Below are 16,707 nucleotides of genomic sequence, written 5' to 3' on the forward strand. Positions count from 1 at the left end.
GATACTTCTTCTTCTTACAATTACAAGAGTTCATACACACGCGCGCGTGCGTGCGCGAACACACATATATATGACATGTTAACCGACTTACATCACCACTAGCACCACCGACCTTCTTTTGTGGTTAATTATCAACCAGATAATTGTGAACCATTCTAGATACATCTCCACTTGGTTAATTACATGATCATTCTAGAAATGTGCTACACAAACATGATAATTGTAGATCAAATTCTAGATTACTCTAGAAGCTCTCTAGACTTCTCTTGAATGATATAGATTATTTTAGATGATCAATGTGCATTAATTTTCAACACTCCTCCTTAATGCACATTGATGATACTCCCAACAATCTCGTAGTAATTCTAGTCATGATCTTGAAAGTGTCTTGACGAAGGTGTACATGCTCTTGCCTTCTTTTTCCATTGCTTTCCTTTGTTGCTTTTTTTCATTGCAACTTCACAACTTTTACGTTGTTGATGATATGAACTTGCTTCTTCATTGGCTTGATGTGGTGGAGTCTTCGGCTGCTTTCTTTTGAGGACAATATCTTTCTTCTTAATTTCTCCTTTCATGGCCATATGTTGCCATTGGATGGGAAAACTTTTATTTTTCATTCTATTTTGAAGATTAACCTTCTTTTCTTATCAAATATTGTGCAGAAGTCCCCATGAAATAATAGAACATATCCATTTTCAATCATTTGTCCAACACTTGGGAGATTATGCTCCAAACTATGGAAACTAATAGAACATTAATATATTTAGTTCCTAAGTTAGTCAGGATGGAAATCATATATTTTTCTTTTGTTTCTACCATTTCTCCATTTCCCAATTTCACTTGAGACTTTTGTGAAGTATCTTTTTTTTTTTTTTGAGAGGAATAAATATCTATAGATATAATCATGACTACACTGAGTCATTGCTAGGATAGTACATACACCAAAGCAAAAGCTCCTGAAGCATAACCTTACTTTGCTATTCAGCTGAACTAGAAGCAGATCCCTATCTAATAACATCCATTCTTCCAATACATGCTCATTTATTTAACTCCTAACTATAATGAAAAAAGCTAACTGGGTAAGACCCTAGACAACTATCTGAAGAATCACCAAGCTTTCGCGTAAGAACGCAATTGTTGTATGATTGCTTACCAATTCCTCCAAATAGCCTCCCACGACGTCTAGGATCAGACTTGTCAACCTGAACATGCTAAATTTTACCTTTACCCTTCTCTATAGAAGGATTAGCAGTGGTGGTTGGTGTCAAATCAGAGTACTTAGCCTCCTTCTTCTTTGTCTTATTTCGGTTACCCCGCGGCCTTCCTAGAGTCTTCTTCTTGCCCAATACACATAGGTCTTGTTAGAAACTTGTAACCCTAGACTTTACTAAACACACTCTGGAGCTCAAAGCCTCTAAATCTTTATTGAATGAATAACAGTTGGCTTTATACTAGCCAGGCAATACAGGAATGATAACAAAATAACAACCACGTTTACAAACCCTAATTCAAACCTAATCTAAACCCTAATGACTAGGGCTTTATTAACAGAATAACAATAAACCCTATAATAAATGAGACTAAGTCATAGTGACTTAACTAACAAGAAACCCTAACAAATCCTCCCTTAAACTGAACTGCTATCTACAGTCAGTTTACACACACCAAGTTGATCTCTCATCTTCAAGAACACCTCCAGCTTCAAGGGCTTAGTCATCACATCAGCAACTTGATCTTTTGACCCACAATGCACTAATTCAACTACTCCATCTTTCAATAAGTCACGAAGAAAATGGAATCTGACATCAATGTGTTTACTCTTACCATGCATGACTGGATTCTTTGACAACTTAATGGTTGAGCTATTATCACAAAAGATGGTGGTACACTTACTTGGTTTGTGATCAAGCTCTTCAAGAATTCTCTGCATCCACACACACTGACATGCACAGGAGGCTGCAACAATGAACTCAGCCTCCGTGGTAGAGAGTGTGACGACTGGTTGTTTCTTTGAGGACCAAGCCATTGCACCGAAACTCAATAAAAATACATAGCCTGAGGTGCTCTTCCGATCGTCAATGTCTCCGGCATAATCACTATCGGAGAAAGCCAGCAAACTTCCATCTCCACCTTTCTTGTATCGAATCCCTAGCTCAATTGTACCTTTTAAGTATCTCAAAACTCTCTTCACAGCTTGATGATGCAAGTCAGTAGGCCTTTCCATAAAACGACTAATTAAGCTTACCACATACATCAAATCGGGCCTGGTGGCCGTTAGATACATGAGGCTGCCCACCATTTGTTTATAAGCTGTGGCATCAATACATGCACCTCCTTCATCCTTCACAAGCTTGGAACCTGGCACGATCGGGTTTTTCACAGGATTGCAGCGTTCTATGCCAAACCTCTCTAGCACTTCGTTAGCATACTTCTTCTGGTTAATGAAAATTCCATCAGAGCTTTGAATAACCTCCACACCTAGGAAATACCTCATTTTTCCAAGGTCTGTCATATCGAAGTGCTGCTTCATGGAGTCTTTAAATCTCTCAAACATAGCCTCATCATTTCCTGTGAAGATAAGATCATCAACATACAAACTTACCACTAGAAGCTTCCCACCTTCTTCAGTCTTAATAAACAATGTGTGTTCACTAGGACATCGCTCAAACCCTTCAGCAGTGAAGTAAGACTCTATTTTGCTGTACCAAGCTCGAGGAGCTTGTTTGAGTCCGTATAGGGCCTTTTTCAGTCTGTACACCTTGTCTTCTTCACCCTTCTTTTCATACCCCAGAGGTTGATCAATGTACACTTCCTCATTGAGTTCACCGTGCAAAAATGCACTCTTCACATCAAGTTGGTACACACTCCATCCCTTGTGTGCTGCAAGAGCTAAGATCATTCGAATAGTATCCCATCGAGCTACAGGGGCAAACACTTTGTTGTAATCAATCCCATGCTGCTGAGTGTAGCCCTTGGCTACAAGCCAGGCTTTATACTTGTCAACCTCCCCATTCTCGTTCAACTTGGTCTTATATAGCCACTTTACTCCTATTCTCTTTGCTCCTTCTAGTAATGAACATAACTCTCAGGTGCCATTCTTCTCGATGGCTTCAATTTCACACTCCATAGCATCTCTCCATTTTAGACTATTGATTGCATCTTCAAAGAACACAGGATCAGCTGATGAGGTGTACATCACTAGGTTTTCTTCCCCCTCGGATAAACCTTCTCCGCTCACATAATCCTCCATCCATGTAGGTGTTCTTCGTGTCCTCCCTTGAACTGGACTAGATGGTGAATCTGACTCATTAGGTGAAGTTCCTGAGGCATCACCTCCTTCTTCAATCACATTTTCTTCTTCGATATTCTGCTCCCCTGCATCACTTTCTTCTTCTTGTTCACTTCCCTCCATCTCACCTTCATCTCCCCATTCTAGTACATCACTCTTGCTACCTCTATTAGCTGCATCCCAATTCCACCTCTCTTCTTCCTCGAACACCACATCTCTACTTATCACTATTTTCTTCAACACTGGATCATACAATCTATAGGCTTTTGACTCCTCACTTAAGCCTAAGAAGACACATTTGTAGCTCTTGTCATCGAGTTTTTGTCTCTTGTTGTCAGGAACATGTACATGCCCTACACACCCAAACACTCTTAGGTGAGCTACTGAAGGCTTGTACCCACACCATGCTTCCTCTGGGGTCATATCCTTCACTGCAACTGTAGGACATCTGTTGAGAACATGGACTGCCCAATTGACTGCCTCCGGCCAGAATTCCCTTGGAACTTGCTTCTCTGCTAACATGCATCGTACCATATTCATAATGGTACAATTTCTTCTCTCTGCCACCCCATTTTGTTGTGGGGTGTAGGCTGCAGTGAGTTGTCTTCCAATCCCATTTGAGCTACAGAACCTGTTGAACTCCTGTGAAGTGAATTCACCTCCTCTATCGGTACGAAGACAACATATGAAGCTTCCTGTCTCTTTCTCAACTAAGCTCTTGAATTTTTTGAACATGACAAAAGCTTCTGACTTGGCATTCAAGAAGAAAGACCATACTTTTCTGCTATAATCATCGATAAAAGTAATTAGGTACCTCTTTTGGCTGTTGGACTCAGGTGTAATTGGACCGCAAATGTCTGCATGAACTAGCTGTAATCTTTGTGATGCTCTCCACAAACTTTTCTTTGGAATAGCTTCACGGTGCTGCTTGCCTACCATGCAGCTGGTGCACACCTTTGTGGAAGCATTAAGTGATGGCAGCCCTTTCACTAGTTTCTTGTAGGACAAGGTTCTCAGGCCTTTGTAGCTAAGATGTCCAAGCCTCCGATGCCATAATTCAGTCTCATCCTCTTCTGTAGCCTTAAAGCATGTTGTAGCTTGAGTTTGCACTGATGCAAGCAAGATGAACATACGATTGGCAGACATGGCAGTATGCATGATCAACCCTCTCATAGGGTGATAGATTTTGCACATGCCATGGTGAATCAAGATGGCCAAATTTTTCTCTTGCAATTGGCCAATACTAAGCAAATTGTTTTTCAATTCAGGAATATAAAATACCTCACCAATCACCTGAGTTATCCCATCAATCTGTAACCTGATGCATCCCTTCCCCATTACTGCCATCTTCATGTTGTTGCCAAGTTTCACTACATGTCGGAATGACTCATCAAGGTTGAAAAACCATTGTTTGTTGCCACTCATGTGGTTGCTGCAGCCTGAGTCTAGGAACCAAACTTCCTCTCTTCTTGAGTTGTGGAGCTCCACATATGCCATTAACAACATCTCCTGCTCTTCATCAAGTTCTGCATAGTTAGCGCCTTTCTCCCAGCTAGGACACTCGTATTGGAAGTGTCCCAGCTTATGGCACTTGAAGCACTCCACTACTGCCCTGTTGAATGGATGCCTTCCACGACCTCTGCCTCTTCCTCTCACTATGCCTCGGCCTCTACCCCGGACTCCCATCCTCTCCTCATAGCTTACTTTCAGAGCTTGTTCTTCACTCCCATGGCCATTCATCCTTTGCTCATGGACCAGTAGACTACTTTGTAGTTCATCTACTGTCAATGTATCCAAATTATTGGATTCTTCCACCGAGCATACCACATAGTCAAACTTTGTGGTCATAGACCTCAGAATTTTCTCAATAATGACCACCTGCTCCATTCTTTCTCCATGGATCTTCATTTTGTTGACAATTGTGAGAGTCCTGGCAAAGTAATCATCTACTTTCTCTCCTTCCTTCATCTGCAAGACTTCGAACTCTTTCCTGAGGGCTTGAAGCTGTGCACGCTTAACCCTAGTTGAGCCTTGATATTTCTGTTTCATGGAATCCTAGATATGCTTGGCTATATCTTTATTGAGGATTGTTTCCATGATTGTGCGGTCGATGGCCTGGAAGAGATAGTTCTTCGCCTTGAGATCTTTCAGCTTTTGATCCTCAATCGATTTGCGTTGACCCTCTGTCAACTCAGCTCCTTCTACTGGTATCGTGACACCATTCTCGATCAATCCCCAATACTCCTTGGAGCGTAAGAAATTCTCCATCAACATGGCCCAGTGATCATAATGGCCATCAAATTTTGGGATCGCTGGCTGCACAAAGCTGCCCTCAGTTGCCATCCTCACTCACTCTTTTCTTACTCTTCTTTCTCTTCTCTCTCACTCAGAAATCTAATCTTGGTCAGGCTCCATGGTGGAGCTCTGATACCACTTGTTAGAAACTTGTAACCCTAGACTTTACTAAACACACTCTGGAGCTTAAAGCCTCTAAATCTTTATTGAATGAATAACAGTTGGCTTTATACTAGCCAGGCAATACAGGAATGATAACAAAATAACAACCACGTTTACAAACCCTAATAACGTGGAGCATTAGTTAGAGAATAATTCAAACCTAATCTAAACCCTAATGACTAGGGCTTTATTAACAGAATAACAATAAACCCTATAATAAATGAGACTAAGTCATAGTGACTTAACTAACAAGAAACCCTAACAGGTCTTTCAGAAGCCCCTCAAGGGACCAAGTTAATCCCAGGTTCTCCTCTTCGAGCCTTGCAGGGGCTAGCGAAAGTGCATGACGCCTGCGCTTGGGCTGCGACTCTTCCTCCTCCTCTCTAGCTCGGCACGTCCCAGTAATTCAGGTTACCCCTATTGTCTCCTGGGTTGCCGTAGCCGTTGTCGACGTACCACTTTTTGTTTTTCTCTTCAATCGCTGAGTGACATATATAGAAGATCTGCTCATCTTGCTCATTTTCTTCTGAAAAGTCCGCTGGGTGATTTTTCTTGAGAAAATAGTTTTCCTTGATATGACTAAACTTGTTGCATTTTCGGCATTTTGGTTTTCCCCAAAACCAACAGTCTATTTCTCGATGATTATTCAAAATAATCATCGAGAAATAGACTGTTGGTTTCGGAGAAAACCAAAATGCCGAAACTGCAATAGATTCAGCCATATAGAGAAAAATTTGTCAACTCAAGAATAAATACCAAGCCAATTTTAGAGAATGAGAATGAGGAGGACGAGCACCTCTTCTATTCTTGTCAAGCTGCATTTGAGGAGAAAAACAAGAAGTGGTATGTTGACAGCAGTTGTAGGAATCACATCAATATCTTATAGTTTTTAGAAGGTAAAGGAGGTTAGTGTTTAGGACAAAGTGTAGTTTTTAGAAGGTAAAGGAGGTTAGTGTTTAGGACAAAGTGTGTAAGGTTGTTAGGACAAAGTGTTTAGGTAAAGGGAGATTTTGAAACAGAGGACTTTCTTAGTGTTTTAGAAACAGAGGATGTATTGATTGTTTCTTAATTACATTGACATGTCTTCATACATATTTATAGAAAAAGTCCACCGACTTAGCTTCACCGACCTTCCTCATGTGGTTAATTGTTAACCACACATTAAGTGATAGTTCTAGATACATTTTAGACTTTCTTAATTACATGATAAGTCCAGAAACTTTCTAGTTAACATGATTATTCTAGATTAATCTAGCTAGATTTATACAAGTTCTAGATTAATCTAGGTAACTAGAGAATGGTTTAGAAAGTTTCAATGTGCATTAATTACTATTTTAACAGAGTACTTTTAGCCTACCACCTTATGGTTCAATTCGATCATGATCAATTTAAGGCGCCATGCATCTGGGTAATGAATAATGATTCATTCCAGATGACGTACTCTTGTTCATTACTCAGTTACACACACCAATTCAGCCAAAACAACCCCCACCAACCGTTCACTGTGCTGTATCGAGCTTCCTTGAGACCAAAGATTTACACTCGAACATTTCAGTACCACCACCATTATATGCTTCCACCACCACCCAAGTCCCAAAAGTGTTCACACATCACCAGTCAAATGGCCTCTAATCCTATGCTGAGCACGGAGGAAAACCACACTATCATTACAAAATGCCCCCAAAACAACCTTGGTCACGTACACTTACACTGACCCAAATCTAGTAATCTACATACTAGCAGGAAGCAAATGATCGAGGCTCGAGTTCAGTGTTTTGGAGAAGCGGAACCCATAGAGTCTCTATATAAGGCTACTCATATCTTTCTTCATAGATATGATGGCCATAAATACATCTCCACGGCTCAGTTTCACTCTAGCAGTGTGGTTAATTGGAATCAGTAATTCACACTGTACGTGTAAGAAGCCCTGAACCTATCACTAATGCAAGGAGTCGGCCTTCCTGCTCTCAGATAAAAGCAACGCCAAGTGTAAACAACACTAGTACTACTAGTGGAAGAAAAAGGTTGGACTCAAGCCAAGTATCAAGAAAAGAGAGAGCCAAACATTTGTTCTGTCAGGAGACATTCAAGCCTATTGGGGCATAATCGAAGGAGAGCACAAGCCCTGGTAATGGAAGTGGTGTAGGTAGAGAGTTACCCACAGAACAAACTAAAGGGAGTGTTTAACAAGAAGAATATGTACTGGTGGATTCTGAAGCAACACGTAACTCTTTTCACCCCACTCTTTTGAAGACTTGAAGATAAAGAAAACTAAAGCCTAATGGGGCTTAACTTGATCTCCAAGTAGCTTTCGAGCGACCATTTAGGCCATATATACCTTGCTACTTAATTGTGAAGATAATATTTTCTGTCAGTATGTTTGTCTTTTCTTTTTCTTTTTTCAAATCCCAGCCTTTTCTTTATTTGAAGCAATTACATGTCTATTTATAGGTTGATGATGAGTTAAATGTTGCCGAGTGATGGCCTGGGAGGCTCTTTTTTCATTGATGACCAACTTTTGAGTCACCAACCAAACTTTTGACAAAGATGACACTCTAGCTACCTTTCAACCTAATTCAACAGCTATTGATGGTTAACTAACTAGAATTAGAGACCTTTTATTGTAACCTTATGGTGATTTAAAGTGTTTCAATGTATTCATAGTGCAGTGAAGTCAGTTTACTACCCTGGTTTCAAATTTAAAGAGCTGTCATCTGTTGTTATAAGTATTTGTTGACTAGGCTATCATAAATTAGTAATTGTACAGAAACTTTATGTGTTTTGAAAGTTGTTAACTAGTTCTTTTTTCTGAGTTGAGCTTCAGAAATTGTGCAGAATGGCTTCTGTGGTAATTAAAGGATGGGCAATAGATAGATGACAGTTCTAATTGAAAAATTGATGCACCCTAGTAGTTTTAATGTGGGTTGGGATCCTTCCTGCGTCAAATTTCAACGCAGCCGATAATGATCAAAGTGAAAATTTTATATCCATGTTTTGTAAACCAAGAAATTATTGTTTTCGGTAGTTCAAGAAATGGGATTCCATCAATTCCATGCATTGCAGAACCAAGCGCTTCAAAGTATGTGTTATTTGTTCGGACCCTGTAAGCTGTGTCTTTCACTTTTCAAAGTTGAAGCTGCGCTCAAACTTGCACATAACTTGATTCAAAAGGTCAAAGAAAAATGTTGTGTCATCCCAACAGCGGGTACAGCTAACATTAGCAGAACAAAAAACACTGTCGTAAATTGAAGCTTCTTGAGCCATACTGAGGAATGACTACAAGAGACTGCTTTTCTAAAAAGTGAGTCGCATTTCTTTTGATCTGTACTAAGAAGAAATTGCACAAAGAAACTGGGCCAGAATGTTCTACATACAAACATGGCCTTCCATATGATCACATTGTGGAACTAAGCAATCAGCTACACTTCTGTTCTGTAAAGGGAAGGTAAAATACAGGAATCTCATTCCTGATATTTATGCTATGGGATTTGAGCAATTTCCACCAAAATTTTGTGCAATGACGTTGGCTTTGAGAAGAATGGGCAGTGGTCACTGCCTTTTATCTTGAACACACCCTCTGGTGGATTTTCCCTGACCAGCTTTTCTTGGACATCTGGTGAAAGTGCCCGATCATCTAATGTTTGAATGAAGAAGCGCCGGCTAGTTCCATACTTCTCAGGCGACAGTGATAGTTTTTCCATGATTGGACCTAGTGGGATAGGTCTCATGGACACCATGGCCAGAGCGACATCCTGGAATGAACAAATAGCTGTTATAAACTTATAACTAACAATAAAATAAAAAATGGATGAATTTTTCCATATAATTTTATCATGTCGGTGTAGAAACCCAGGTGGATTTACAAGGTCACAGAAACCACAACTGAGGTCGTGTTTTGGTGGAGAAACCCATACTTGTTACATACCAGAATGTTAAAATGAACTGCAGAATCTACCATGATTCGTGATTGTACTCAAGGTATCTATTATGTACTAGATGGTTAAGAAAACATCATCTACATTAAATGATTCCAATTTATTTTACATAATACAGATGCGCACGAAAAACTTTCGAGTGAAATCGATCCATGAATATGGACATTATATTGTCTGAACTTTGTTTTGATAGTTATAAGCTAGGATCTCTATCGTCATCCCACCCCCTCACTATAGTGATAAATCTGGCCACCTATACAGTTACAGTTCTGCATTTACACATGCATGTATGTCTATGCGTAAATACAGTGTTTGGGACATTAGACCAACCAAAGCCGCGTGCAGTTACAGTTACAGCTTTTTAATATATATATATATATATATATAGGAATTTTCTCAGGTGCGAACGTCAGTACCGAATTTTCGGTACAGATTTCCTGTTTTCGACCACTTTCCGGCCACATTTTTACATCTTAACCGTTCAGTTTTTAGGTCCTAGTGTATAGATCACCTCTACAAAATTTCAGCCAATTTGGTGATCGTTAAGGCATCCAAAACTACATTTTACACGAACGGACCGAATCTGTCGAACCGGAACCGTTCGTATATATAATGGTAAATTGCAGTTTTGGATGCCTTAATGATCACCAAATTGGCTGAAATTTTGCAGAGGTGATCTATACACTAGGACCTAAAAACTGAACGGTTAAGATGTAAAAATGTGGCCGGAAAGTGGTCGAAAACAGGAAATCCGTACCGTCCGCTCGGTACGGACGTCCGCACATGAGACGGACTGTATATATATATATATATATATATATATATATATATATATTAAAAAGGAAGTTAAATATATTTGGGCAAGTTGAGGGTGCAGTGGAATAATATATAATTTAAAAATAAGAAAGCCGATGTAGTTTATGCAAAAGTGCTGCTTCATGAAAAACTATTAGGAACCGAAACTTGGAAGAACTTGGACAAAGTTTTCTGCTTTAGTTGGGACATACCTTTGCAGGAGATTGACTGAAATATAACCCTTTCATCTGTTCTTTCTCAAACATAAATCCTGTAGGAGGCTGGTCTTTTCCATTTCCATGAATCATAAACTTTGATTGTTGCATAAAATCTTCCGCAGAACCAAGCTGCAATATAGATTTCCTTATCAGAACAAGAACATTGTACTTTCAAGAGTTGACATATTTTCTGATAACAGTCAAATATCTCATTTATCATCCTCATTAACCAATTAGTTTTCATGTAAAGTGAACTCTCCAATGTCCTTATAATCACAATTCTTGACATACACTGAATAAACTTCTACTAATAGAAATAGAAAAGCTCTAGATTTTTCTTTTACCAAGAACAAGAAAAAAGAAAAGAAAAAAAAGGAGGACCTGCAAAGAGTCGTGCTTTGAGGATGAAACCATGATAATACAAGAAGGAAAACAAAATTGGTTGCCTGACCAACAATTTCTAATAAATTACTTCACTAGCCCTCGTCATTAAAAAGGACACAAGCATAACTTTGCTAATATTGTTAGGAGGATACCGACCTACTCTTCAGTATGTGGAGTCCTGTACTTCTCAAATATATAGAAAATATCTATATATCACACATTGTCAGAAAGTAAGATAGTATGATTCAATCACGACCGTTCATATAGACAAGAATCAGACGTGAATCTTCATGATGTGGTTTTTATTGACAATCTATCAACATAAAACTAGTGTCCTTAATTCTTATTAGAACCTGTTGAAGATTGAACCCCTGACTATATAACTGTTCCTCTCAAATCTCAAAGAAAAATGAAGAAGCATATGGTGTTGTTCAGAAGTGGTTCTATAAATCCCCAAGTTTGACATGCTTAATTGATGTTAGGCCCTATCTGAGATATAATAAAATATTTTACCTCTTCAGCAAATACATCAAAGGGTCTCTGATCATTAGACACCATAGTGGCACAGATGAATATTGCTTTTGAAATTTTTTGCGGAAAATGCTCCAGTGCATAAGAAACACAGGCACCACCACTACTGTGACCAACCAAAATAACCTGCACAAGAATTACACAGATTTTAAGTTTAACCATACATTAGTACATTACTTGCAAATTGCAACGGGTTGAATAATACACAGCTTGTAACCTTTTCATCCTCTGGAAGGTTTTGTAGATAGTCAATCAATGGTTTTGAATACTCTGCTAGAGTAGCAACAGAGTTAGAATCTGTGAGATCAATACCAGAACCCTTGAGATCAAAGGTAATGGGAAGTAATCCTACTTCCTCCAGCAGAGTAATTGTTTTGTACCAACACCATGCTCCAAACCCTTCTCCATGTATTAAAATAAACTTTTTTGTCGTAAGGTTATCCAAATTTTCAGGTACCTGAAAAGTACAACGAAATTAATAATCATGCAGATCAATTCAAGGGAGGATGAATATGAAAGGGTAAATCACCACATCATTGTAGTAACTGATTAGAATGGTTGAAGGCTTGTCTGCATCAATATATTTGCAAGAAAAGGAAGCAGAGTAGCAATCAAAAGATAGGAGAAGTAGGAAAAGGTGATAGCTTAAGGAAATTTAGAGTTCTACCAAGAAATTTTTTGTATTATAACGCTAGAAGAGAAAGACTATACCATAATGGGTTGCAAGATCCAGTGTTAAACTTTAGACCTATAAAAGTTATGACATTTCGCAGCCCAGGTAAACAAAAATTGGATTCAAACAACTTTATCCTTCTAGCATTCAAGTGCACTTTTCTACACATTGATAATACATCATTCACAGAAAGGCCAAAAACTGTGAGAAATAGATGGATCCAGAATTGCTTAATAGCTTCAACTTATAACACAACTTTTATCTGTAATTAAATATAATAATATAAACAGTTTAACACTAAAAATCCTGAAAAGGAAAGTAATGCGGTTTAACACTATGATGGTTCGAAGGATCAAAATGGTCCAACAAACTACATATAAAGATCTCAATGCTCTTCTGCTTCACTCTGGGATAAGCACACCAATCACAGCTAGTGCCATGCCACTAATAATGGTTAAATGGCATAAAGGTCACTGACTCAATCATCCCTTCATTTTATCTGATAAAATATGAAGAAAGTTTCGCTTGAACCACTAATACTTGAGAAATATAACCACTAACCAATCCACATAAAATCTGCATGGGTCTCAAGAAAAAGGGCGTCTTCAATATACTTTTGCTTCTAGATAACGAAAAGTAAACCAAAGATCATAAGACTGCAATTGCAAGATCAGCAAAACAAGATAAAGCCCCCTCCTTTTGAGAAGCACTTTTCATCCCATCAATAAAAGTAGAATACTTTTCCAACTTCATTAACATTCACACATGACATGACATGGATTATCCACTAAGCTTAGAATTTGGCACATAATTAAGCACTTTTCAGAACAAACTTTTCATCACAGATCCCATCATCAAAAGTGAGACATGGGTTCGAATCAAAATAAAAAAAAACGAACCTGCTTTGCTACTGATTCGGGTAGAGTGGTTCTCCTAGAGCTGGTAGAGCCATTAATTCTCCTAGACATGGATCCATCAAACCTCTGAGACAGTTGGTGCTGATGAATAGCCATAGACAGAGCTTGCCTGTGCAATAACTCATCTTCTGCCAGCATTTTCCTCTGTGAGCGGTTCACCCTCTTACTTCTGGATCCATTCTCTTTGGGTTCCTTCTTAGACATGCAAATAAACCGATTACCCATTACTGGAAACCGAGCTGTGAGCAAAACCCAGAAACTGTTTTGGGAAATTGTGGCCGGAAGTGGAAGAAAGTCAAGAGCTTTTCCGGGAAAATGAAGATGGCATTGTAAATATTTAGAGAGAGAGAGAGAGAGAGAGAGAGAGAGAGAGTTGGTGAGGTTCGAGAGGTAGAGAGCAGTTGCTGGGAATAATAAATAAGAATGTGAGGTGAAAACCCGGAACTCTTCCCCAACTGAATTGATAGCTATTTAATGAAGGCATTGTTTTTTTTCTTTTTCTGTTTCTTTTGAGGTTTCAAACTTTCAATGCTCTGTTTTAACTGTCTGGGAATCCTAGAAAACGCAGTAGAAACTAGAAAGTGAGACAGCCACTTTGATCTTTCTTAGGGTCAGCGGAGAAGAGTAAAATCTGTGCAGTATTCTTTATGCGACGTGGCCTCGTGGTCGTTGACGGTTTTGCCTTTCTGACTTCTTGGTGTTCAGACTTCTTACTAGGTTAATGCCACCGTACAGGTACCAGGGTCTAAAGCAGTAAAGCTCTAGAGAGTTTTGACACAAATAGTCAAATAGACGGTCAAAGTCATGTATTGGGTAAGTCTAAACGGGAGAAAATCTGTAGTAAAATAACACTATTACGAGTATCTCTAGTAAAATCTCTAGTATGATCCTTGATTTTGTATTCATGTGGGCAACAAGCATGATTTATTACAAGCTCGCTTGATTGTGGTTATGATGAGTTTGGTTACTTAACTTTTCGACCACTAAGTCTCTGATTTGAGTTAGAGGCCCTAAAATTGCTCTAGTTCATGTCATGAGTTTTTAAGGAGGTCCAAATGGCCAAATCCTAAAATATAACCATTTTTTCATCTCCAATAACAAATTATAAAAGGGTCAAAGGGCCATAAAAAGACTATAGGGCTGCTAAGAGGGCCAAGTTTAGCCCTTTGGCTAGCCCAGTCCAAACTGGTGGTCCCACCATCTACCAGAATGTGGAGAATTATGGGCTGATAGAGGAAGACAAGAAAATGACCATGTGGTAGCTTGCCATTGGTTGAAATGGAACCAATTTGATTCCCAACTGTCAAATGTGCATCAATGGTTATCAATTAAACCTTGATTCACATAATTGCAAATCAATAGCCAATATTATATGGCTGTTATTTACACAACGGTTAGTTGCTTTTTCATTTTTTATTTTTTCAAATGTGCATCAATGGCTATCAATAACATAGATACCTCATCCAAACATATACTTTAAAAAAATTAATTTTTGTCTCAAAAATTAATTTTGGTCTAAATTAAAATATTATTATAATACAATAAAATGATAAATTTGAAAAATATAATTTAAAACTATAAAATAATTGCAAGGGCTAAAATTTAGCCCTCCTTATTGGAGATGGTTCACTATTTCATGAATAAAAAATAATATTTCTGGGGCTAAATTATAGCCCTGGCCCCAATATAGCCCTCTCCTACTGGAGATGGCCTTGTGCAAGAGAATTTTAGCCCTTGAGTCTTGATAAGCCTTGGGTACACTATTAAATATTTTTTAATAAATTGCATGTATAATAAATTAGCAACACGACCGTTGAACTAGAGTTATGATTGATCTCTAGCTATCGACCCTTTTTATATGCTTTTCTTACCTTTCTTTCCTCTCTTTTTTTAATTTAGTTCTTATAAAGCTTTCATTTTGTTTCCTTACAAATTAATAATTCTCAATTTCTAATGACCATTTCTATCTCATTGTAAATAACCATTCATAAGTTCTTAATTTTAATTAGGTTTTGGTGTGAACTAAAGCTAAGCATTGTTAAAGCTTAATTAGGGCTGTAAATAGGCTCGATACAGCTCGTGTTCGACTAGTATTTGACTCGATTTTAGCTCGTTTGGCTCGTGTTCGTAAGATAAATGAGCCTAGTTTGAGCTCAATACTAAGCTTGACAAAAAAACGAGCCGAGCTTGAACAAGTATATATCCAGCTCTTTTAGCTCGTGAGTAGCTCGTATTTTTCATGAGTAGCTTGAGCTGTTAAAGCTCGCTCGTTTGTTAAAGCTCTACTCATGAAAATTTATAAGTATAAATAAAAAGGGAGAGGATCCTCTCCTAAGCTACCTAAGCTTTTCATGGTAAGCCGCCATGTGTCCAAAAACCCATGTAACGGTTCCTATATTTTATTATAATTATTGTATAATTTGCAGCTTAATCCTACGGCTGAAATTGAACCAAACTACATCCATTCCTTATCTTCTTCTTCTGCTACTTTCATTCCTTATCTTCTTCTTCTGCCCGATCTCACTCTCTCTCTCTCTCTCTCACTCTTCCATCTCAATCTTCTTATTTTTCCAGCTTTCAATCTAAAAGGACAAATTGCAATGAGCTCTTGGATATTAGATTTAGGAAGGGAATTTCTTAGAAGTTTCAGCAAAGATGCTTGATCAATTCCTCAAGAACACCCACTCTGGCAAGTACCAATAAAACCCGGGAACACTGAAGCTTTTCTCTCCTCGTATTTCAAACTTTCTGGGCATCAATGAGTTCTGAGTTTTCATGGCATCTGGGCATTTCTTCAAATTGTGGATAATTTTTTTTTTTTTTTGGGTAACTAGGGGTGATTTGAGGAATTGAATTAATTTGGGCTCAAGGTTTTGAAAGGTCAGAATCTTTCTTCCTCAATTACACCATTTGGGTATGGGAAGCAAAATCTGAAGTTCAATGATTTTTGGGTAAAGGAAAATCTAAAATTTATCATGTGTGCCTGTGATGATTGCAAAATCTAAACTTTTTGGGTAAAGGCAAACACAGAGTGATAAGTCAGGAGACCAAACTTCAAGTCCAGTGAAACAAACTGTTGAGTTGAATTTGAATGTATTGGAAGGTGGAGAGAGAGATAAGCATGTCGAATAAGAGTCCTTTGAGCACAAATGTTTCGGAAAATTTTACCAGAATTGGGTATTGAGAGTACTGAGAATCAGAGTAATTGTCTTGGTGGTGTGGAAACGAAGGAACCAAATCTGGAAAAAAGAAGAAGATAGGAGAATAGGTGAAACCGTGAAAGAAGAAGTTGAGCAATGAAACTGTTGTCGTCCTATTTCAGCCGTTAGATGTGTTATTATACACGTGGCGGTTTAGGATGGAAAGCTTAGGTAGCTCAGGTAAATAAGCAGCTCAGGAGAGGATCCTCTCCCAAATAAAAATATAATTTTTCTAATATCATACCTTTAATTTTTTTTTGTTACATTCCTTTTCAATTGGAAGAGAATCTGAGAATTTAAGTAAAATA

The 16,707-nt window shown here is 38.3% G+C and overlaps 1 protein-coding gene and 1 long non-coding RNA gene across 2 annotated transcripts; one reads left to right on the forward strand and one right to left on the reverse strand.

The window, feature by feature from the left end:
* Positions 1–217: 217 nt before the first annotated feature.
* On the forward strand, positions 218–6,292 carry LOC133745612 (uncharacterized). Its single transcript, XR_009863681.1, has 2 exons — positions 218–1,355; positions 6,012–6,292. It is a non-coding gene; the product is annotated as an uncharacterized LOC133745612 (long non-coding RNA).
* Positions 6,293–9,036: 2,744 nt separating this feature from the next.
* Positions 9,037–13,640, reverse strand: LOC133745883 (putative methylesterase 12, chloroplastic). Its single transcript, XM_062174043.1, has 5 exons — positions 13,182–13,640; positions 11,827–12,066; positions 11,592–11,735; positions 10,689–10,823; positions 9,037–9,498 (listed from the first exon to the last, which is right to left on the reverse strand). Exons 1-5 carry the CDS (start codon positions 13,422–13,424, stop codon positions 9,226–9,228), a joined length of 1,035 nt encoding a protein of 344 aa, XP_062030027.1. The 5' UTR covers positions 13,425–13,640; the 3' UTR covers positions 9,037–9,225.
* Between the last annotated feature and the right edge of the window lie 3,067 nt (positions 13,641–16,707).

The sequence above is a fragment of the Rosa rugosa genome, chromosome 4 (assembly GCF_958449725.1).
Source record: "Rosa rugosa chromosome 4, drRosRugo1.1, whole genome shotgun sequence".
Taxonomy (NCBI): domain Eukaryota; kingdom Viridiplantae; phylum Streptophyta; class Magnoliopsida; order Rosales; family Rosaceae; genus Rosa; species Rosa rugosa.

Excerpts from the sequence above, each read along its gene's own strand:
- LOC133745883 (XM_062174043.1), bottom strand. The coding sequence starts at position 13,424 with ATGGGTAATCGGTTTATTTGCATGTCTAAGAAGGAACCCAAAGAGAAT. Across the intron at positions 11,736-11,826 it reads ACCTTCCAGAGGATGAAAAG|GTTATTTTGGTTGGTCACAG; the intron begins GTTACAAGCTGT and ends ATTCTTGTGCAG. Across the intron at positions 9,499-10,688 it reads TCAGTCAATCTCCTGCAAAG|GATGTCGCTCTGGCCATGGT; the intron begins GTATGTCCCAAC and ends TGTTCATTCCAG.